The sequence below is a fragment of the Molothrus aeneus genome, chromosome 3, assembly GCF_037042795.1.
Source record: "Molothrus aeneus isolate 106 chromosome 3, BPBGC_Maene_1.0, whole genome shotgun sequence".
NCBI classification, from domain to species: Eukaryota; Metazoa; Chordata; class Aves; order Passeriformes; family Icteridae; genus Molothrus; species Molothrus aeneus.
In genome coordinates this window covers 59,969,098-59,993,167 of record NC_089648.1, presented here as the reverse complement: position 1 = coordinate 59,993,167, position 24,070 = coordinate 59,969,098, and the positions used below count along the sequence as shown (strand labels likewise).

General features: G+C 38.4%; 1 protein-coding gene across 7 annotated transcripts in view; it reads right to left on the bottom strand.

Moving 5' to 3' along the window:
* Window positions 1-24,070, bottom strand: part of PTPRK (protein tyrosine phosphatase receptor type K) — a 296,142-nt gene that overhangs the window by 52,995 nt on the left and 219,077 nt on the right. For all 7 annotated transcript variants that reach the window (XM_066547034.1, XM_066547037.1, XM_066547036.1 and 4 more), the window contains exons 11-12: window positions 17,425-17,698; window positions 14,530-14,566 (exon numbers count right to left, since the gene is read on the bottom strand). In XM_066547034.1, coding sequence (XP_066403131.1) covers window positions 14,530-14,566; window positions 17,425-17,698 — 311 coding nt within the window. The remainder of the gene's footprint in view (window positions 1-14,529; window positions 14,567-17,424; window positions 17,699-24,070) is intronic.

The window sequence follows — 24,070 nt, the reverse complement described above, 5'->3', positions numbered from 1 at the left end:
CATTATAATGCTGTGCTGCTTCATCAGTTTACTATGAGTGGATGGGGAAAAATATAGCAAAATGAATAGCTGGTGTGAAAGGAAGAAAGCAATTGTCGGCTAACAAAAGGCTACCAACAAAAGGCAGGATGACAAGCAGAAATTTTAAGTCCTATGGGCAGGGTAGCCTCCAAACTACTAATGACCTGTAGCTTTTAGAAGTCTTGGGTTTCAAATAGGTATGAAAACTTGGTAAATTGATGAGACCACCTGAGTGCTTCAATTTGACTAGTCTTTACCAGGTACTGGGCAAGTATGTGTAAAAACCTGAGGCAGAGCTTTTCCAACTGCTGAAGAATCACCATCATCCTCTGTTGGTGAAAAACATATTCATGCTAGTCCTTACAATGGCTTTTCTTGTCCTTTTCTTCTAAGATTCAAAAACGTACATGAAATAATCTTGGCTGCATACTGCTTCAAAGTAAAACTAGTACTATCCTTAGCAAGTGACAGTGGATAAAGATAAAAGAAAATATAGTAATGAGGACAACTGGCATCTCCAAATGACTTCCAGTTGTCCATATGCCCACAAGCACAAATCTAAGAAAAGCTCATGCTGATTGTGGCACAGAAGGACAGCACTTGGGGCAGAAGCACAGATGCCAGGATCATGCCTTCTATTTAGAAGTAGAACATTTTATTTTATTTTGTATTATTTCTGTAGAGTGATTTAAAATGCCCAGATATAATGAGGCAAGTTCTCAAGGGCAACATTTGTTTTGCCAAAGGTTTAGGAGCATTAGGATACAGCTGACAAATCTTTAGCTGTTAGACTGGCTTAGGTTGGTTTTCAGCTCTTGGAGCCCAAAACTATCTTGGCTTTTATTTTTACAGATTCCTAAGGATTTCAACACAACATATGGGCAGCATTAAGGGCATTAAGGATTTATAAATTCACATCATCATTATAAAAACATATGAAGTCCAAAATATACTTGGGGTTAAATGGAATACATGTATTACTCATGGTCAAATTAAATATTGATGTGTTCCCGTCTGCATTAAAAAGAACAAAACAAAACATTGTTTTTACAGTAGCCATATGAAGAAAACATTCCAGACACGAAGAAAGCATTTCACTGCATTTACTTGAGTCTGAGTTCTTTCTAAGCTGGAATTTCTTTTTACTTAAAGTTGCTGCTCTTTTACATTCTTCTAGGCAGTTAACCTTTATTGCAATGTGTGTGTACTTTACAGTGACTGGAAATCAATAATAATTCTGATACCAAGCCCTTTTTGTCTTGAAAAACTTAAAATATCCCTAAGACAGCATATTTCTTCAATACTACTCATGGGGATTTACTAATAATTACATTGTTAGATGTGAGTGGAGAAATTGAGTATGTGAAATAAAAGACAAACTTTAAAATTAAAAAAAAGTCTTCAGAGCACAGGAAAAACTGACAGTTGTTGTTATTGTGCAAATTTTTGTTCAACATATACACAACTGCAATAACCATGTTCACTTTACACAGGCAAAGTATCTGTATTCTTTCTCTTTATTCCATAGTTAAAAATCAGAGAAAAGCAATTCCCCAACAATGACCACTTGCTCTGATCCTAATGAGACTTCCAGTTCCAAGAGAGAAATCTACAACTGCTCAGAGAGATGGGGCAAGATCCAGAATCCAGCCTTGAATCAATGACTCCTCAAAAAATACAGCAAATTGTTCAGGTACACGAACACACATTTTGTTTTGCCTCCTGACACTTTTTGATTCACCATGGTTTATTTGCTAAAACTGAATTTACAATACTAATATTTGAGTATGTCATTTAAGAAATGAATAACCCTATTTGCAGAAAAGCAGCTCTGATAAACTGTGCAGAGGGTTCAGGCATGGTTAGGCAATGCTGCATATCCCAATGGAAACTAGACCTTTCTCTTCAACAGAGAACTTCTGCAAGAAAAGTTGAAATACCTTACATTAAACTGGCCAATAATAATAATAAAGTGGAAAGGCCTCAGAAGAAATATGAAACCATGCATTATTGCAAATGACCTACCCCAAACCAGAAAAACACCCTTCAAGTTGCTTAACCAAGACAAAAATATGTTGTGGGACCATAAACATCACAAGGCAGCCATCATGCTTACAGATAGAAGACTGCATAGTGTTCATTAAGGTGATAATTTTTTTCTCTTTGTTGTAACACAGCTAGTTAGACACTTAATAAAGAGTCAAAAATTACAAGTTCGCAAAATGAATGTGACACAAACACCAGCAGAGTACAAAAATAATTGAGAATATCTGATCTCATAAAAAATGAATTTAAAGCACGATAGCCAGTTTCAAAGCTGACGAAAGAAATTTATATTATGTCTGTACTTAGCCTCCAGTTTAGGGATGTTTTATTTATGCTTCTGTCTCAAACACTTATACCACAGTATAAATTGGTTCTAACTAACTTAGGTAGCTACATCTTGAGAAGGAAGAGAAAAAGATGAAAGACTTACAGTCAGCTTATTCTTCATTATTGTATTTCCCCTTTAGCCTAACAAATGTTAAGACAATTTGTTGATAATCCTACATTTCTCCTTATCTCCAGCTATGGCAATGACAAAATTTGGCTTGATTAAATACTTCAGCATTGGGTAGGACTCAAGAAGCTTCCATACATGGCTGAATGGAGTATGCAGTACACCTGATATGTTTTGCTTTAACAAGAAGTTCAAGCAAGCAAGTCAAATGTGGAAGGAGTTGCATTTGAAGAAATTTTGCCATTAGATAAAAAGCAGCTGTCACTCGATCTTAGAGTTTTGTGAAACTAGTCAAGTGTCTTGTTCATCATAAGATGTTCGACATGTCCTCAGTATTAACAAATTTTGTAGCAATCAGGGCTCTCGTTCTGGCAGTATGACCCCCCCCTCAGCAGTGACATGAGCGACATCCTGCAGTCAGGTCCCTGACAGGTTCATTGTGTGGGCCCAGCTATGCACAACATGCTACTCAAGCTCACCAGCTCTGTGGGCTGGCTGGTGGCAGGCAAGGCACTACACTCTCACTGTAAGCTCAGGCAGCAGCTGCACCTGCCCAGCTGTTCCTCTTCTCCAAGCTACAAGCATTAGTTCATGTAAAAGCCTGAAAAATTGGTTCAGGTCCAATGCAGCAGCACTATGTGCCTACCATTGATCACATTATGTTTTGACTTATTCAAGCATCACACACTCCTCTGCCAGCAAAGAAAATTTTTCTACCTAAGTATGTGTTTGCATTCATCTAAACAGTTCAAAGGACCATTCAAGGGAATGGGTTACTAAAAATAAAAAAAGTGTAAAAGATTTGTACTTCCCGAAACAATTTGGAAAAATACTTCCTGATGGTTCTGTTTTGTGGGTAGAATTTCACCTTCTAAATTTCACCACTACTAAAGGGACATCCAGGAAGTTGTAATTTCTGTTGCTCAATACTCTACATGCATTAACTGAAAAACTCACTTTCTGAGTCTGAGAAAACTCTACAGTTCTGTTTGAATTAAATCTGTATTAGCAAAGCTATTTGATTTGGCTCAGTAAGATGATGTCTCATAACTTGTGCTGACTAAGCAATATGCTTTTAATACAAAGACAACCAATTTATCAGATTTCAAATTTAGACAAGCATATAATGAAATTCATTTTTCCATGAGCAGCAGCTGAGTGAGCTGTGGTTCTTTAGGTTGCAGAAAAGAAGGCTCAGGGGGACTCCATCACTCTCTACAACTACCTAAAAAGAGGTTGCAATGAGGTGGGGGTTGTCTCTTCTCCCAGGTAACAAGTGGCAAAATGACAGAAAATGGCCTCAATTTGTGCCAGGGGAGGTTTAGATTGGGCATTGGGAAAAATTTATTCATTGAAAAGGTGGTCAAGCATTGGGACAGGATGCTCAGGGAGAAACGGTGGAATCACCATCCCTGAAAGCATTCAAAAAATCTGCAGATATGGCACTTGGGACACAGTTCAGTGGGTTGAAATCTTAGATATTTTTGCCAACCTTAACATGACTGGTCTCTCAGTTACTAAACTGCCAATGACCTATCATAGAAGGAGGTTTTCTAAATTATGTTCAAAAGCAAAATAAGAACTTGGTAGATTTACAAATATGCAGTGGCTGCTGCAAATAGTCAGTAGCCTTTCCCATCCTTTCCCATCTTAGTGTACAGCATGATCTAGGCTGACACACATAAGCAGTTGGTAGCAGCCAGGGCACACTCCACAGTCCAGGTTACTGATTAAAAATCCTATCTAACCACAATGGTTAATGTCTGACTGCTTTCATGGAGACTTTAGACATATATTCCTCAAAAGAAAGAGTAACCTGAAAAATCAACCTTCTTATCTGATATGTATAGCAGAATTTTCTGTATATGAGTGAGTAGGACAGGAAATACATATAGTAATTTTCATCTTTGATCCCATTTGAGATATAGAGGCAGAGATTCCTTGTAGATGTGTCACTGAGCAGATGAAGCACCCAGTACCCAGGTTTCACAGTGCAGTACATTAAAAGCCTTTAAACCAGGACAAAGAACGATTACCCTTTTTATCACAGCTGTACAAAAGGAAGTGCTATGAAAGATGAACACATGGATGTAAAACCTTGTATAAATATTATGGTTCAATGATTTCAAGAAGAATGGGAACTAACTTACAAAATTTCAAAATTTTGGAATACTATCAGGTAACAGGCCCTTCAGGATTAAAACTTTATGAACTACCAGAAATGAGAAACACTTACAAACTGTGAAAAAATCTGTTTACATTTGCAGAAAATAATTACAGTATGTTGAATTACCAGTCCTTATAAAATTTGTTACAAAATTCTAGGGGATACAGCGCCATAATTTCAAAAAAGAAAAGGCAGACTCAATTCAGCAAAATCTGTGAAATAAGAAACAGATCAAAGGTTATTTTGTGATTTGCTTGGTTTTCTATTGTAATGGGTTAACGAAACAAATTCACACTATCTGGATGGTGTTAATGTACGTAAAAATTAAGATTTGCATTTAAAAAATGCCTGTACTTGTGCAAATCAATGCCTTCCATAAGCTGAGGCAATTTGAATGCCAATTATAATAATTGTAGAATCCTATCCCTTCTCTCTCTGATATAGAAAAAGGATCATGTGTTGTTAAAAGCATGGATATAGCAGTAAAATCTCTTTCAACAGCTCTGGCCAATAGTCAGCAATTTGACTTTTCTGTCATTACCTAATGATCCCAAGAATAACACGTACAACCAGGATACACACCTTTATATCAGAAGAGTATCGGTTGGAAGGGACGCTGTCATCTAAAGCTATCTGAGCCCACTGTAGAACCTTGGGAGTTTCCAACCAGACACTGCTACATTCATTACAACCCTCTGGAATCTGCCATTCAGACAGTTCTTAATCCACATCACTGTCCACTCAGCCATTCCACACTTGCTGAGTTTGCCAATGAGTATATCGTGAGACAGTGTGGAGGTAGGTAACATCTGCTGCTCTCCCCTTAATCATCAAGGTAGTTGCTTCATGGTAGAAGGTTGGTCAAGCACGATTTACCTTTAGTGAATCCATGTTTACTACTCCTGATCATTCATCTTCTTGTCATTCATGTGGAGAGAGGTGGCCTCCAGAATGAGATGGATTTCCAGGGATTGAGGTGAAGCTGACTAGACAGTACTTCCCTGGGTCCTCCTCCTTGCCCTTTTTGAAGACTGGGATGACATTTGCTTTCTTCCAGTCCTCGGGTACCTCTCCTGATCTTCATGACCATTCAAAGATGATCATGAGTGGCCTAGCCCTTCTTATTGTCTTTTAACACCCTTGAACCAGATTTAATTCCTTGACCTTCCTTGTTTCATTTCAACTTACTCAGACAGGCTCTCTGTATTCATTCCAATTTGCCTGACCATTTTTCCATCTCCTGTGTATATCCTGCTTATGTTTGAGTAATGATAGGAGTTCTTTATTCACCCATGCAGGTCTCTTGCTCCCTTTGGCAGATTTCTTATTCATTAGGATGCATCATTCTTGAGCCTGGAGAAATGGCAAATTCAGGAACACAGTAGCACGAGGGATGGAGAGAGTGATTGTGACTCTTGTTTTCCATCAGTACATGAGGACCTGGTCTCATTGTCCCAGGAAGACATTGATGACAAAGATACATTTTCATGATTCTGTGAAGTGTGCAGATGTAACCTTTTTGCTACCATATTCACCTTTACCATACACTGCCATTCTAATTTTGTTTGAATGTTATGATGGCATAAATATCCATTCTTCACCAGAGCAGGAAGTCTTCAGATTTAATTTCCCACACTGTGAAAATGATGACACATAAGTGAGGATTTGCCTTAAACTTACCCATTAGCCACCTCATTATGCTGCCTCTGAGCTTCACTCTGCATTTCAACTGCCCATATAAATAAGTTTTGGGCAATCTGTTTTCCAGCATAAGAAGCAGGTCTGGCATAACTGGATGTCCTATAATCTTGCTTCAGTGCTGACAATGTGACAGCAATTTAGGAATGCATTATTCAGGGCAGTATCCTGCAGTTTTATGGCAGGAAGGGCATGAGAGCAGTGCATCAGAAATGGTTTGGATACTAGATGTGGAGATGACAAAATGTCCAAGTTTTGTAGCTATACACAGACTGACAGCAACTAATGTACAATAGATATTTACTTTTATTTGAACCCCAGATGCCTCTTTATTTCAGGCATGCTGCTTTAGCATCCTAAATACTTTATTGGCTTCTGCTCTTCCCTGCATGCTTTGCTATTAACTCTGGTGTTTTGAAAAAAGTATGCTGGTGAAGTAGCATTGCTGTTCTCAAAAATTTCAGTAGTGTAGCATCAGCACAGACTATTGCCTCAGGATATTTTCCACCACAACAAGGTTAGAGCAGGACCTCTTTTTACCCTGTACTAATGGCCTGGCCAACTTCTTGGCAGAGGGGCTGAAACAGTCAATAATATGTAGTCTGCTTACATATATTTGAGTAACAAATACTCAGTCATCAGCAAAGAGCAAGTAACACAAGTTAGGAGATATAGGATCTCTGATTTAACGCTCAGGTTAAATATTCTGGTATCTATATGGTACTGAATAGGGCTATCTTTCCTGTTAACTCAACAAAGCAGATGTTAAACAGAAGTGTCAAAGAGTGCAATGTATTTTGTGACCTCTTTGACAGTAAAGGGTTCTGGAAGTACATCCTGATCAAGAACATTCATCACTGTGCAGCATGGAATATATTTCCAGTCCTTTCCAAACTGCTGAATTTGCACAAAAGCCTTCAGATGCTTCCTAAGTTGACAGCATTGAAAACCACACACAGGACTGTAATTCTGTACCTATGCTTTGAATTCACCTGGCCACAAAAATTGTTTTAACACTGCCTGTAACTACCTCCTGCTGTGACAGACAGAGGTGTGATAACCACATTATTTCTAGAAAGATCATCCTGCCTACAAGGTCCATCTGCAAGCCCTTCCAACTGGCATCTTTCCAAAAATAGCCTGGTTAGTACACAACTTCCCACTAGAGCAGAAAGCAGCGTGAGCTCCTGAACTTCAGAGCCATCATCTCCTTATGCAGCTGACAAAGCATCAGTCTCTGTATTTGAATAATTTGGCAGCAGCGCCAATCAACCATACTGACGTGCTCTGCAACACATTGGAATGTTTAGGAAGCGCTACTACACTTGGCAATGCTGCTCCTTGTTTCTAGGTGACTTTCTGTAGAACTTTACATAGAGTTCTGTCAGAGATGACATGCACATAGTTTAATAAACCTTTGTAAAGTTCATGACAACAAAAGGTGGGACTTCTTTCCATTTAGTTAAAAGTGTTCCATTAGATACAGAGAAACATGGTGACACTGATATCAGGGTCTTAAACTGTATTCATGAAAGTAAATAAGCACATTTCTGATTTAGATGTTGCTGAATTTCTTCTGCATTCTTTGTGCACTGTTCTTTTCTGATGTAAAGCTCTTGTGTCCTTCCTATCCAGGTGCACAGTGAGCAGCCTTACTGCTCAAATATATTTTGTCTTCTATTCAGAATATCTCAGTGTTAGGCAGCTGTTAATGCAAGAATGAATAATTGCAAAGATTACTTCCTCTGTGGTAAGATGTTGCATACTGTCTGTGCTGACATGCTTGCCAATGAAATGAAAGTGTCATTCTGGCTGAAGAGTACTGTGTACATATAAACACAATTCACAATTCCTGGAGACCACTTTCTCCTTCTTTCTTGAAAAGAGTGCTGCCCCTTCAAAGGGCTGCTCATCATTACAGCACACATGAGACAAATTCTTGTCACTCCAAGGCTGAACATGCACATGAGATGCCTGTGACAGGCTGATAGAGGCAGCAATCCCTGCCTGATCTCACACACTCTTCAACTTGAGGCATTGCAAAAGGCCATTTCAGCCAATGGTAGAAATGGCTGAAATGGTAGAGTTAATCACAATAGAAAATGAAAGTCTACACAGGCTGCCTGTGTGAAAAGGGGTTAATGTGACCAGTCCTATCAGGGGATGATAGAGTTTTCCTTCTCTAAACGCTTGTAATTTTACAATGACCCAAAGAAGGTAAACACATTAGAAAAGACAAATGAGAGATGGTGAAAGAACAGTAAGAAAAGAGGAGCTGAAATATACCCTTGCACCCAGCAGTATTAGCAAAAGGTACTTTTAAATGTGCGTCTATTAGATACAGAATGAAACATTTTCAATTGCAGTTAAAAATCTAATGAGCTTTGCAAAAACTCTCAATTTCTAGCTTTATGTCTCCATATTCTCTGCAACGGATGCAAAACACTCAATGCCCTCATTCTGATCCATGAAATAATATTCATAACAGGTGAAGAGACCTAATAAACCAGGCATAAAAAAAATAAAAGAGCATATATGCTAAGATGCTGATCCTTGTATCAACATTCTCCCTCTAATATTTAAATATAAACTAGAATACTCTACCTGAATTCTTACTTCTAAAATTCTCATTCCTTAGGAAATCTTAAAGTTCACTAAGATTTTTATCTTTGTGCATACATGAAAATACTCACTTAATAGGTTTTGTATCTGGAGGTGTCCGTCACTTAACTGTTTGTTTTAATAACTATCACCAAATATTCCATCAAGGGATCACACCATTTTTTATTTACAACCAAAGGTATTACTTATCAGAACTAGCAGATGTGGTTGCTTGGTGAGCTACTGCAATTTCATATACAAAAGAAAAAAATATGCCACTGTAATGTTCTGTTTCCACCTTTGGAAAGCTCAGCAAGTCAACTAAATTCTCTTCTTCGAGTGCTAAAAGACATTATGCAAAAGACCATTGAAGTTTAAACATATTAAATGCTTTTCCTATGCATGAGTGAAAAAAAAAATGCGACTTATGAAACACCTGCATTCTTTATATTATATTGCCACTTGGGTCTCCAGTTCCTATCGGAATGGTACAGCTCAAAGTCATTGTAGCAGCATTGATCCAAACATAAAAACAACAGTGAGAGAAAATTCCTTTCAGACACATTTAGCATCTGACATATTCCCTTCATTTGTGCATTAATTGGTAACAGACATTTTTGAGCATCCTGCAACAGGAGGTGATTTAACTTTCACAAATTTCCCTAAGAGCAGAAACATCATCAGGAGCAATTTCAAGGAAATAATTATGGTCTAGACAGATTTATGACTTCTAAAGACCTAATCCAAAGCACATTAATGTCAGTGGAAGGACTCCCATTGACATCAAAGGCCTTTGGATCAATCCCCAACTGCTGTGGGAATGAATTCAGAGCAGTAATGATGGTGGACTAAATGCACACTTGGAGTTGAAATGTTACCACCCAGACCTCTTTCTTCCTCAAATCAGATTAAAAAGTCATTTTCTGCCATTTCACAATTACTTCCAGATGCGCATCATCTCAAATGGCATTTTCATCCATCTGTATGAACCAAACATGCATAGAGATAGAGAGGTTCTCTACTGTCTGAACTAATAACACAAATGAAAACCATGAGGGAAAATAATGTTGGAATTGATGTAGTTCTCGTTTTAAATGCGGACTGAGAAACACTGGACTTCATTTATTCCCTCTAACTACTTTGTGATAGAGCTGCCAGGTCCACCACTTCTTTATTTACTGCCACAGTAGATTTCTTCTAATTAAATTTTCAATATTTTTCTCTAGCCCACTAAGCAAAACAAAAGAATACACATGAATCAGTGATAGCCTCAAACTTGGCAGCCTGAAAACTGTCAAAAATGTCAGCTTCATATACTTCTGCTTTATAACAGCTCTGCTGTCCCTTCTGTCATCTTAAATGTATATTTACATGCTAAATAATTTGAAGCATCACTCTTCTCTGACCACGTTGGTCCAGTTTCACTCCCTTAGCAGTTGGTAACATTTTAGACTGTAAAATGAAATGCTGATGTTGTGTGTGAGTGGAAACCCATTCAAAGTTTCATACAGTCAAACTCAGCTCCGGGATATGACAGATCAGTCACCAACATCACCTATTACTCTGAAGTGCACACACCTGCTATTTACTTCAGTTTATCAATACTTTGGTTAGGCAGGTTTGGTTATCATGTATTCATTCTCATATGTGCATGCTATGAACTACTCAATGGTCTCAAGTTTTGCCAGGAGATCTAAATTAGACATTAGGAAAAATTTCTTCATGGAAAGAGTTGTAAAGCATTAGAACAGGCTGCCCAGAGAAGTGGTAGAGTCACCACCCCTGGAAGCATTCAAAAAACATGTGGGTATGGCACCTGTGGATGTGGTTTGGTGGTGAACATGGTGGATAAGTTGATGGTTGGACTTGGTGATCTTAGGGGTCTTTTCCAACCTTAACAGTTCTATGATTCCATAGTTGAAATCTGCCTTACTAAGACAGTATTAGGAGGTTCAAGACTTTCTTTAGGAAATGATATATAACAATTTTTTTTATCCAATTACACATATTTCCTAACTCCATCTTTCCATTCCTATTGAATATCTGACCGGTTATCTCAGCCTCTGCACTCTTCTCTGCTCTTCAGAAAACAAGATTTTTTGTTTATCCTTCTTCATTTACTATGTGTGAGAAACCAGATTATTAGTGACTGGGTAATCCTACTATCTAGATTCAAGAATTAACAAGGTATTGAACAATTCAATGTTATTAGGGAAAAAAAATACACTGGTCGCTGGTTACTGAGAGTTTCTGGATGAGAAGGGGATTCAGCTTAACAGAGGAAGGCAGTGTAGGTTAACAGTGTCCAAGGAATCAAAATTGTTCATAGTTAATATATTTTCTGGGCTATACCTCTAACTGGAAATGGTGCTTTAGATATGTTGTACTTACCACCTGTGGTACAAGGAGTTATTTTTAACATTGTTTCAACTTGCTTTCCTCAAGAATCAAAGCTTATGCAAACAGACTGTGTACATGTCTGTAACATTTCATATTCCCTCATCACATCTAATAACTTGGCCTGGCCAATTCGTTCCACTGTGCAGAAGGGCAAAAGTTACTCATTAAGCTCCCACAAGTGCCATGGAAGTAGGTGCCTAGAAAAAGGGGCAATGCTACTGTTAGTCTAATTAAGGACCATCAAAGAATCACTGGCCTGCATCCTTCAGCTGCAAGTACACAGGAACTGCTCAGGAAGCTACTTTTTAAATAGGTGCTGCTCCAGTATTTTCTACCATGAAAAATTAACTCAGTGTATTTCAGTACACCAGACACTAGTATGTCTCTCTGTTTACTCAAAAGCATTTTTTCAAGGCACACCAAGAAGGAGCAGCAACATTCTTTAGTCATGATTTGGCACCATCTTTCAGATGATCTGACACTTCCATGCATGTGTTATCAGAAGCATATGATAGCACTGCACCTGGAATATACAGACCAAAAAAGTACAAGTGCTTCAATTTAAATTTGTTGGCTTCCGTTAGTTTAACACCAATAAACAAAGTAGTCCATCAATTCCCAAAGGTAGAAGGCAACCTTGGAAATCATAGGAGTGAAACCCATAATGCATTAAAATACATGGAAAGCATGTTGCTAGGGAATTGTCCCCCTCCCCCCAAAAAAATTCGTTAGGGATGAATTTCTCCAGCACATTGCTGTCATATTTTTTCCATCTTTACGTCTTATTGGTGTGAATATTCACAGTAGGTAAACCAGATCCTTGAACAAGATAGAAATAAGAAAGTAACTTTGCTGGTAATACTGAACTTCACTACCAAGGAGATTTTGTCTTAATGTGCACCTTTTCTGTTGTTCCTCCCTACCCCCTTCCAACACAGCTTTTAAAAATTTTTAATGTCTTTTCAACACGTTCAAGGCAAAATTCCGTTTGGCCACCTGTAGGCTGCTTCAAGTCACAAGACATGACACAGCACTACACACTACTACAAACTATGTATAATGGAATACATAGTTTAGACAATTTCCCAGATTTTAAACAGGTAGGTTTGCTTTACTGGAGTGCATCAGGTAAGGTGAGACAGTCCCTTTTTCCTATGAAAATATCACAAATATAACCAGACATTTCCTACACCAATAATTCAAAGTGATCTTACACACTACAGAAAACCAAACAAACAAATCAACAAACAAATCTGGGTAACCAGATGAGCATACACATAAACCAGTATATTAAGTATACTTTTCTTCAAATATAACATAGTATTATTATTATGATGATGAAAACATGGGAAAAAATCAGTATGAACTGTGAAAAAATACTTTAGAATACCAGCATAACTCATTTGAGAAATTTGAATGTACATAATGTGTACACAATGTACACAATATGACTCTGAAATGATGATTCCTTATTAAATGTATTCCTCCAGAGGAAGAGAAAGCATTTGTTCCTAGTGTTGCCTCCCGCTGCAATTCACAGCCAGCAATTAAAATAAGTCAGAGAAAACACTTTGGTTTTTAGGTCCATTTTCAAGGAATTTAGGACTGATATATCAGGCAACTCAGTTACTTCAGGGAAACCTGTCTTCAGTCAGAGTGTCAAGGGCAATATATAAGGCACAACGGTAACAAACCTCAAACTTATTTTGCCTTTCTTTCAGACTACAGCCATCAGGGGGAATGTGACTGTTGCAGCAGAGGAAGGTGTATAAGCAACCACCAAGGGGTCTCTTGCTACCATGAACATTGCTTTGAGATTGGGGGAATGTGCGTGGTTAAGCAAAAAATAATTTCCTCATATGACAGGTGAATTCCCCTCCTGTTTTATTATTACTATCCAGAAAATTTATGATGAGAGAGACCATTGTTTTCCCCTTCCACTGTCCTGCAATAGTTTGAATTATTTCTGAGCCTTTCAAACTCTCCCTAGACCCAATACTAGCAATATATGCTTGTGGGACATAAATATTTTTTAATGCAAATATATTTTAATTCAAACATTTAATATTGCCAGGTAAACATAAGAAACATAATGCTGATATACTTTTTACAGAAGACTTAGCTCATGGTTTTAATTTCCTGTTCATATTAGTATACCTCACTTGATGAAAATGCTAACACATATTAAGAAGTACATTTTTTTTCTGGTTTCTCAAGAAAACATTTGATTGCTACCATCTCATTAGAGACACCACCTTTTCATTTGAACAAGATTTAAATTGAGGGAAGTTATTGAAAAAATGGGGCTGATGTGCCTCTGCAGTATTTTAATACCTGATTCCTCCTATCTAAAGTTCTTTTTATGCTGAATATCAATATGCAATTAGAAAGAGACAACATAAGTGCTGGGCCTCTGCAGAAGACTCTTTGGGCATTTGCAAGCTCCTTGCTTGTTTAGCTGCCAGAATCTATCAAGCAACTGGCATAATCAAGCCACCAAAACGAGTATCTATAAATACAGCCAAAGCAAGAGATAACAATAAACAAAACAACTAAGTCCTCATTCGAAGATGAAACAACATTTTTGAGTGAGCAGTATGTGATTAACCTGCTGTATATGGGGTCAACATGATTTATTCTCACAGCTATGCAGTCAGCCTTAGTCCTGGAACTCACTTGCTGTCAGAGAGGAGCTTTTCTCAAATCAACCCTCCCCTACGTCTCGCTAACACTTGGAGCTCTTACTTAGGAAAATTAACTGTCATGTCCTTCATTTAAATTATTTCCACCCCTGCTTGAAAATAATTGTTAGTCTAACAGACAGTTTACCCATGTGCACTTTCTTCTCTCCTGTCCATCTATCTGCTGCCTGCAATGCTTCAGCACTCTAAAAGCAGATCTTGAAAGCCACAGACAGAAAGGAGGAATAAAGAAGTGTCCTTATTTTGTCAAAATTCTGTGTATTGCTAGAACAGTACTCTCTTGGCTCAATACCAAAGAATAAAAAGCAGCAGACCATTACATTTTAACACAATCGAGTGGTTCAAAATAGAGGGATAGTACTGGCTTCCCTTTGAACCTTTAACAGCAGCACCACAATTCATTTAAAAAGCTACTTTGTGTGTGGGGACGAACCTCTTACCTTTTGTAGCTATTCGAACACACTGAGTTTTGGTTTCCTGTTAAGGAAAGAAAAGTAAAGAAAACAGTCAGATCAAGGGCTTTTTCTTGCCCTCCCCACTCCACACATTCATCTTAGATCTACTGATCAGCTGGTACAACGCAATGAATTGGCTCAGGGCTCTGGGCTTAGCAGGGGTGGAGGCTGGGGAATTTTGTCTTGATTGGAATGTATTGTCCAGGATGATAATGGGGAGAGAAGGTGTGGGACAGCCCAAATATAGCAAAATTTCAGGTTATTCAAATCAAATGGAAATCATACCATAAGAATACAAAGAGAGGATGCAGCAGGAGGAAAAGGGAGGAGTGGCGCTCCTATTTATGTCACAGCACAAAAATCCTGAGCTTGTGTTGACCTGAAACAGCACTGTGCAGCAAAGATACACTTGCTCAGCACTGTCTCCAAATTTATGTCTTGCTACATCCTGGCACTCTTAAAGAGTGACCTGAAGCACATGAGCAACACGCTCTCTCATGCTTCTGGGTGTGGAATAAGCACAGATGTAGCTCAGATATCCCTCCACACATGACACAGTTAATCTGCAACCTATACTGTCTGCCCAGGGAGACAGTGATTTGACAGCAATGGGCTTCAGAAGATGCTGCACATGCAAAGAAAATTTCTGTGTAATTTACTACTCTCTCCCCTCAAATTTCAAATTGCTGAAGTTTGGTGAGCAATTAAAACAAATGAACAGAGAAATTACTTGGTTTTGCACAGTTAGGACAACTTGAACAGACAAGGATCAATCATAAATGGGATTTCTGACCTTACTGTAGAATGCACAGTCATTTTAAAGGAAAACATACTGAAATAGCATAAGGTTGTGTGAGCATAAGGTATTAGATCACTCTAAACAATATTAGCATGTGATTTGAAAATATAATAATGACCGTTTCACTCTATAAAATATGCTTACTCTAATCCTCCATCCCCAAATACATCCCCTGGCATCTGTCTCCTCTTGAAGATTCAAAAGCAACAGGTAAAATATGTAGATGCCAGTTTGTAAACACAACTTGTAAACTGCTAGCAAAACTCTAAGCTGAGGCACTGTAGGTGTTCAATAAGGACAATTTTTCAATCAAAATGAAAGTCCCACAAAGTTTACTAACATATTCTTACCCATTCTCCCTAGTTACTGGATTTACTTGTCTGTTTCAGTTCAATATGTCTGCAAAGATCACAGAGTAACTTCCTCTCAACCCTGCCATGTACTTCAGAGACTACTTTACTTCCCTCTGCCTATTTTGGATCCCACTGGTTTACAGCAAAACATCTGTTTAAATATTCTGCAGTTCAGATGTTATCTTACAAGCACTAGATCTCTGTCCTGGCAGAATGTAGTGCAGTTCCCCTCAAAACCTCCCACTAAATCCCTGTAGGAACAGAAATTTGATCCAAAGTTTCAAACATAACAAAGAAATCTGTTTTAGGATTAAAATTTCTCACAAACTGAAATCACCAAAAAATACTGTGTTTAACCAAAAAAATACTGTGTTCTCTATTTTCTACTCATCTATCAAAATATAAAAGCCAAAATAAATATCTAAATATATTTTGTACTTTCATTTTACTTTTCCCTCCCTTTTTTTTGCCTCAGGGAATGAAACAAATTTCTTTACAATGCAGTCTACTGGAAATCCACAAAAACAAAGCGATTTATTTTTAACAGGTGGGGGAAATATGGATGAGTGTCTAGCAGTCACCTTTTATTTTGCTTTGTTTACTTAATATAGTTCTTTAAATAAGAACTGAAAAGAGGGAATGATCTACTGAATGAGAAAAAAAGTCCGGTTTTCAAACACCCTTGTACCCATTCTGACTTGATGCATAACCAATTTTCATAATCATAGGTAAAGGTTGAGATTTCCTTCAAAAGACGCCAAGGCAAGACTGCCTGTTAGCAGGGATTTGTTTAGTCACCAGAATGATCCAAGCATAAGGAAGAGTAAACACTGCCTCTGCTCCTTTCCAATGGTTCTGCTGGATATCAGTGATTATCAGTCTAGCCTTTCTAGTTCCTGTCTGAACTGCCTGGACACCTCAGTTTTCTAAACTATATATCCAAATATTAAATACCTAAAGCTTCTCTGTCTACCATATTTTCCCTTCTCAGCAATCCTTTTCCTCTCCCTCATTTTTCATTTACAAGAGGAAAAACCATTCAAAAGCAACAGCCTGGGGTTTGCAGAGCCACAGTTGTTCTTTGCACCTGGAACCTTGGAACCTCTCTCCCTGACACTTCTCCTCCTTCCATATGCACGCAGAGCCAGCAGCAGCACTCAGCAGCAGAGTTAAAAAGAAGCACCCAGGAGGTAATGAAGGTGAATGATAGCCATAATTCTACTGCACAGCAGTGCTGCAAGCCTGATGTACACTTTCTCAGAAAGACTCTCAAACTCATGGTGGGCCAGCAGTTACTTTTGCTCAAGAAAATGTTTACTTTTTATTTGATGTCCAGTGTGAGAGTATTAAAAAGTTTGCAATGTTTTACTAGCCCACTGAGCAGCCCACATTCTCTTTAGCCTGCAGTAATTTAATCTTCTGAAGAGTGCAGGTACTGAGAACTGGGGAAAGCACTGCGGATATTATTTACCAAGGAGACAGTCACAGTCCTGAAATTACTTCCCTCAGACAATTACTATGAGATGCATTAAACTCCCATCTAGTAGCAGTTTCTGTGACACGAGGCTGATGTGAAATGTGAATGGCACACTGCCATGCTGTCACAGCACCAGGGGGATTTCAGCCATGCCACTGCCAACACCTCCCACGTCCAACTCCAGCAGTCCTAGCTGTCACCACAGGCATGTCTTTGCCTCCTTGCAGGAGCAAGGTGCTGTCAGCACTTGCCTTCTCGACGCTGCTCATGGCCTGGAAGTAGATGTTGTAGCCTTTCCGAGGAGCCAGCGGCGGGTTCCAGAAACCTTGGTACGTCCTGTTGTCACCCACAGTAAAGGGGGCTGGCTCTGGCAGGTTTCCTGGGGGCAGCTGAGCAGCAAAGTAGTATGGTGAGCCTCCACTAAGGGCAGTCTGATAGGTGACAGGGATTTGGTAGCACTCCATGGCACCGGTTTCTCGCTTTGTTCGGTGCGGGTGCAGCTCTTCAACAACAATCTGGTAGGCACTGGTGAGACAGAGGAAAAAAGAACAAGACAGGACATGGATCCAGAGAAGAAACAAAGGCTGGAAATACAGCAAAACTGTTTATTTCAGCTGTTGGAATGAAGTAGCATCCTTTTTTTTTTGCGTATGTGTGTGAAAAACAACAATACAAATCCATACATGACCTCTTATTATTACTTTCCTTTAAAACTTTTTTTTTAAGAAACACAGGAAAAAAAAGTGTTAAACTACAACAGATTAAACTCTTGGCTGATCAGAAGCAATCAGAAGTTAGCATTTTCCTTTGAAACAGTATTAGAGAAAGCTGAGCTTCAAGTCCCAACATAATGGCTGCCTCCAGGCTGTGCTTGAAGCACCAATTTGCAGTTGTCATATCATTAGAGACAGAATGTGCTGACAGGCTTCTCCACCTCTTGACCTTGCTGTGGCTTCTATCTTGGCTCAGAGCTATGCAGATCTAAAGTACAAATGACATGCTGTAATACAAGCACAGATGGACAGAAATCTGTCCATTCCACTGAACGAGACTGCCTCATTCCTTTACAGTTGTCAATGATAAAATATTATGAATTGCTGAAGCAGAGAGTATATTCAGCCCATCAAAACACCACCTCAACCTCCCAATACCTCTGTTGAAATGGATCATGGCTTGGTCACTTTTCAAAATCACCTGCTCAAAATAGAACAGGTAATTATAATTCTTTCTTCTTTAGAGGAGCTACCTAACTGCAGGATGTTACCAACTCATTATCAGCTTCCTCTGCTTTTCAGAAGTACAGAATTTACATAGTGAGAGCAGAAGGCAATCCTTCATTTTATAAGAAAAAAAAGGAGGTTTGGGGATTTTAAGGCATGTAGACAAGAAACCTCAAGCTTTTGAATTAAACTGGCAGACTTGTCTGTCTTGGGTTTGCTATAAAACTTTCTAAACTGAAAAGGTAAAACTGAACCAAATTCTCAAAGTGTCACTGCATTGCTGCAAGGACTCTGAAAGGCAAAGACTCCTTTCAGAGTTTGTGCGGCAGCATTAAATTATTTTGTCAATTTTCTCTGCTACTGCTGCTCAGAAAACCCAATAACTGCAGTGGCAGAGATAAAGTATGATACTGGGGAATGGAAGAAAGAGGAGAAGAAATAAAATGGGAAATTAGTTTCATTTCTTTCCTAAGCTGAAAGAAGATGTTAGCATCCCCTTTTTCTAGTGTGTAAAAATTAAGCAGGAATGCCTCTTTCCTCCATTTCAATGTGCCCAAGAAGAATATAGAAAGTCATCTCAGTTTTGAAAGTCCAGGTAGAAAGAAGAATGTAAAAAGAAAAAAAGTTAGACCTGGGGACATTTATTTCTCATAAACTGACCATGAACTGAGCTCAGTTATACATCACCTTCTGTGGTAGCCTCTATGTATTAACCATCTCCAGTTAATGGGGACTGTACCAACAAATCACTTACATAAAACCCCTGTATATCCAGTATATTTCTTTATGCTTCAAAATAAATGTACTAGCAAAAAACCCCAAAAGCATTGATATTTTAAAAACTTGACGGGATGAAAAATATTTTAATTTTTTTATTTATAATGTCCCAAGGTAATAAATGACTACTGGCATTCATTCCCTCCCTGGCCTGGCCCTGGATGCAAGCAGGGTAAAAACACTGTTTCAGAATTGGACAGACAACCAACTGGAGAGCCCTGGGACACAAACACCACGTCTCTGCTGCCTGAATTCTGCAGTCTTCTCTCATCAGCTGCCAGTGGTCTGGGGCAGACACAAATTCTGCTCTCAGAAGTGACAGAAGAGCAGGAAACTTGTCTGTGACACCCTGGGAGCTTCAAAGGAGAAAGCCAGCAGGGACAGAGGAAGGACAGTGCAATGCCTGCACGTGACAGAGGCAACAGTCCCCTGGAACAGCCTGGTTTGTCACACAGCTCCAAAAATGAGACGCACCACAGCTAGTAAATCAACCCCTCTTCCCCCCTCCATTTTACAGAATAAGGGATAAATAGGGTATCTTCATTTTAAGGCATATCTCCTTTTTAAGGGTCAAGTCTCTTTGGAGACAAAAAATCAAACATGAAGGGCATGAGAATCAAACTGGTTAAAAGTCTCTTTTTATAGCCTTCTTTAAAAGAATGCTGATTTTTGAATGGGATATAAAAGGTATGGCAAAATTTTAAGCATAAGACCACAATAAAATGTGACAGTTCTGAAAAACTTTCAACTAAATTAATTTCTATAAAATATATTCCAAAAATGCTTTTTGTACCCCTACATATGAAAAGCTACAATACATGGAAAATAAGACCTAGATATACATATTGTAGTCATCTACACTTACAGAATAGAAAAAATAGCAAATGACAGAAACTGTTTTAAGTCTCCAACAAAGCTTTATTTTTATTTTTTTTTAAATGTAGTCTCACTAAGTAATTTAAGTAAAAGATCTGCCAATCCTCTTTAGATAAGTGATCTGGCAGTATTGTTCATGCAGCATTATAGGCTAACAAGACATGGAGGAATACAGTAGTTTACCTCTGGGCCCTTTGTGATACCATCTGTTTAAAGCCATTTACAAAACACTGCAGTGGCTCCAGAGCAGCGCTGTTACTCTGCGTGCACACAACAATGTTCGGAAAGGACACCCTGCTGTAACATGTAACGAAACAAGTCAAAGCTAAATTTGCAGCTTGAAAAGTGGGGTGTTCACCGGCTGCAAATGTGTTTTGATATCAAGTATTAGTGAAAATTTAACTATGTACTCTGCTTATCCCTGTGTCTTTACATATAACTAATCCTAGCTTCAATTATCTTAGATTTTCTATACTTTTTTTCTTTTTTGTGCTGGTGAGAATTCAGTTATTGAGAGAGCTTTTTTATGACAGGAGCTGAGGGAATTCCTACAATAGAATTTTTTCCTCATCTTTCCATACAACAAAGAAGGATTAAAATAGGGAAATAAAGAGAGAGGAGTGGAAAGCTTAGATGACAGTATTCCTTCTTCTTGATGACTAAAATAAATTCTGAGCTATTCTGAAGAGTAATAAAACTTTCAGAACCTGCTACATAAGTCATCAGGATCATAAAGGCCAAAGAGTTGTCTGAGACAGCCAGGTAAGCAGAGAAATTTTTGAAGATACAGCAGCTGAAGAGCTCCTCATGGAAATTTTCCATGAAGAAATTATTTCTCATGACAAAGCCTTTTTAGTTAATTTAAGAAAACCCATACAGTACCTTGCTATTGACCAAGACAATTGCAAACAGGTGAAGGAAGTCTCTGACATCTTCCTTTTTATCCCTGCCTAAAAATTCAGGATCCAAAGAGATATAGCATGAATGTTGTTCATGCTTTAGCCCTATTCTGACTAAACTTTAAATACTTGCTAGACATTTCTTTCTATGTGTCTAGTGGAGATACATCTTCCTCTCCTTTGACAAGCACCAGACTGACTGACGAGCTCAAGTTTCAGTCCCAGCTCTTGGAATTCTAATTGATAGTGATTGTTTTAGTTGCTCCCTGACATGGTGCCCTTAATTAATCTTGCTGCAAAATGAAAAAAACCTAATTCATTTTAAGGAAGTACAAGAAAAGCACTTTAACAATCAAATAAAAAAAATTAATCATTAGAAATTTACTCTGATTCTGATGTACACTCTTTGTAATCCTTATCTGCAGTAGGATTTGAAAACAAAAAAATTGTTTTTCTGATACTCAGTTAGGAACCTTCAGGAAAAACTACAGCAACAAATCACATCTTCAAATGAATCACCGAAGCACCATTGATTCTACTGACTGGAATCTCATCCACAAGATTGATGGTGAAACTATATGCTCTTTAAAGTGAGCCTGAGCCATCCAGCTTTGTCTCCCTTTGCATTTCTGGTTTGTAATTTTGTTTTTAAACTCCAGGAGGCCATAAAGAATGCTAGGGATTGCACAATAAAACCTGACAGTGAAGGTATGATTAGAGCCATGTTAAAACTCTGACAACTAGGGCAGCCAGGCAGTGTCTTAAAGAAATACTGCACATAGATTCTATTTAGGATAAGGAACAACTGCTTGCTGAGGGGCTGTGCTGATTGGGAGGCTATGATGGAAATCTAATCATGGCATAAATCCATTTGTAAAAGCAAAAGAGTATCAGACAACTTTTTTTCCTATTTTTTTTTCTTTTCCTATTATTTTATTTTTTTTAGCATTAACTTATTGATTTGAAATTAAATGACCATCTACAGCTCCAGTGATTACAGAACTGGGTAGAAATAACTTTTCAAAAAGCCAGCTGTATTATTCATGGTCAGGATAAAAACAGCATCTGAGTGCCTTCTATTCCATCACAGCTGCAGGCACGGTGATCCATTTTTTCCCCACCTACCTAGTAACACTCATTATGGCAGTAATCCAGCTTCTAGAGGAAACAAAATTGCAGTATGGATGGAGTGAAGCTTCACTAAAATATATCATAAGGTTTAGCAAAATGCATTGAATAATTCAGAATTTCAGTGTGCTACATTTATCTCCCTATTAAGAAGCTGCTGAAAAGTACCTGACTGCAATATGCATAGCTTCAGAAAAGGCAATAACACCATGCCTTCTGCATTCCCCTGGAGAATGCTTCTTATTCCAAATAAGGAATAAAACACCTGGCTGATTTTAAGAATAAAGCCCAAGTCTCCAGTTATGGTAAAGGTCTTATTTCCTTGGCCTCTTGATGTTAGGTTTAAGAAATAAGAAAGAAGTAGGCTTTTTTTGAGAACACAGTCAAACAACAGTTATTAATAATCTGTGAAACTATCACTATCAAACTGTCTATTAACATTTAGTACACATAGGTCCTTTCTGCCATCTTCATAGGCCACAGTGGCAAGCTCATGCCATTGAACTGAGGATGCTGTGAGGAAAACTGACAGAATAAATGTGAGGTTTACTCTGCAGGTTTACTCTGCAGCAAGTTCCTCGTCTGCAAGTGCAGAGCAGAGAAACCAGACCTTCTTGAGCTAGGGTGAGTCATTTTCTAGCCGCATGAGTAATTCTCTAGCCACATCCCATCATGCTACCAGTTCAAGAAAGAACCACCCCTCCAGGAGTGAGACCCAGGACCCAAGATTGACCCCCTGAAGATGTGTGGTGGGATTGAAGGTGGAAGCCTGCTGCTGTCAGCACAGGAGTGCCCTGGAGCAGCTGCTGTAAAGATGATGTGCACCACCGCCATCAGCAGATGCAAGTGGTGTCCAGCAGGGAAGCTCTGGGCAAGAATCCGCCTCAGCTCCCTCAGGTGGCCAGACACAAGACTGAAAGGATGTGGCATGGACTATGTGAGAGACAGATATCACATGTCCTTAACAAGGACAGCTTTCATTAAGGACAACAACAGGACACTTGAAGGTCTTTAAAAGCACCTACAAAGGCATATAGTGAAGCAAGTTTAAGCACCTGCAGATTTGGGAGCATTTTCAGACCACAAGTCTGGATTCCATGGTATTAATTTTTAAAAAATCCATATTTTAAGAATTCAAGTCCCATACTGAAAGCAGCCCTGTTCTCCAAAAATCCTAGGTTTGCCCCAGAGCAATTTCTCAGAAATGAATGATTTGTGAGATAACAATTTTAAATATAACACATGAAAATCTCCTATAATAGAGATGAATATGGATTATCTTCTATGACAGAATATAAATAAATAACTTGATAATATGAATCATAAGAGTGATTATATGATAAGCACATAAAAATGCATATAGGTATGTGACTCATCCCCCACAACATTCACGTAAAACATACATTCCTCTTAATGGAGATAGACTTAAGAGACAGTTAATCTTCTTCTGCTTTAAGGGCTTGGGCCTGTGACATCAGCTGAGCCTTGATAGCGGACTTAATGTAAAACAGAATGAAATGCATTAGCCTGTGTTTCTCTAAAATGTTACAAGGGTAATAGCATGAAAACCTTCTGATGCTCAGCAGCTAATTAACCCCCAATTAGTCAACCCTGCCCCGGAATATTGCTGATGCAGCCACATCAGTAAAATACAAATGGAATCAAATAGTATCATAAAATTTTTACACTAACAAGTAGAAGTAAAGATCAGGATGGGGACTAATCTTTGCAAACAAAATTAAATTATCTCTCAACAGAGAGCAGAAAGGGAAAGACCCCTCAAAGTTAACATAAATGAAGCATTTTAATATGATTAGAGGACATGCCAAATAAAATTTAATAGCTTGCTACATGAATCCCAGTAAGAAGCACTCTCAGAAGGAAAAGGTCAAATAGTTTGTATTCATCACTATTATACTCCCATTTCCCCATAGCTTACAATTTTCCAATCACACATATATGCTGTAGAGTAGCTGACTTTGAAGCACTGGAGTGGA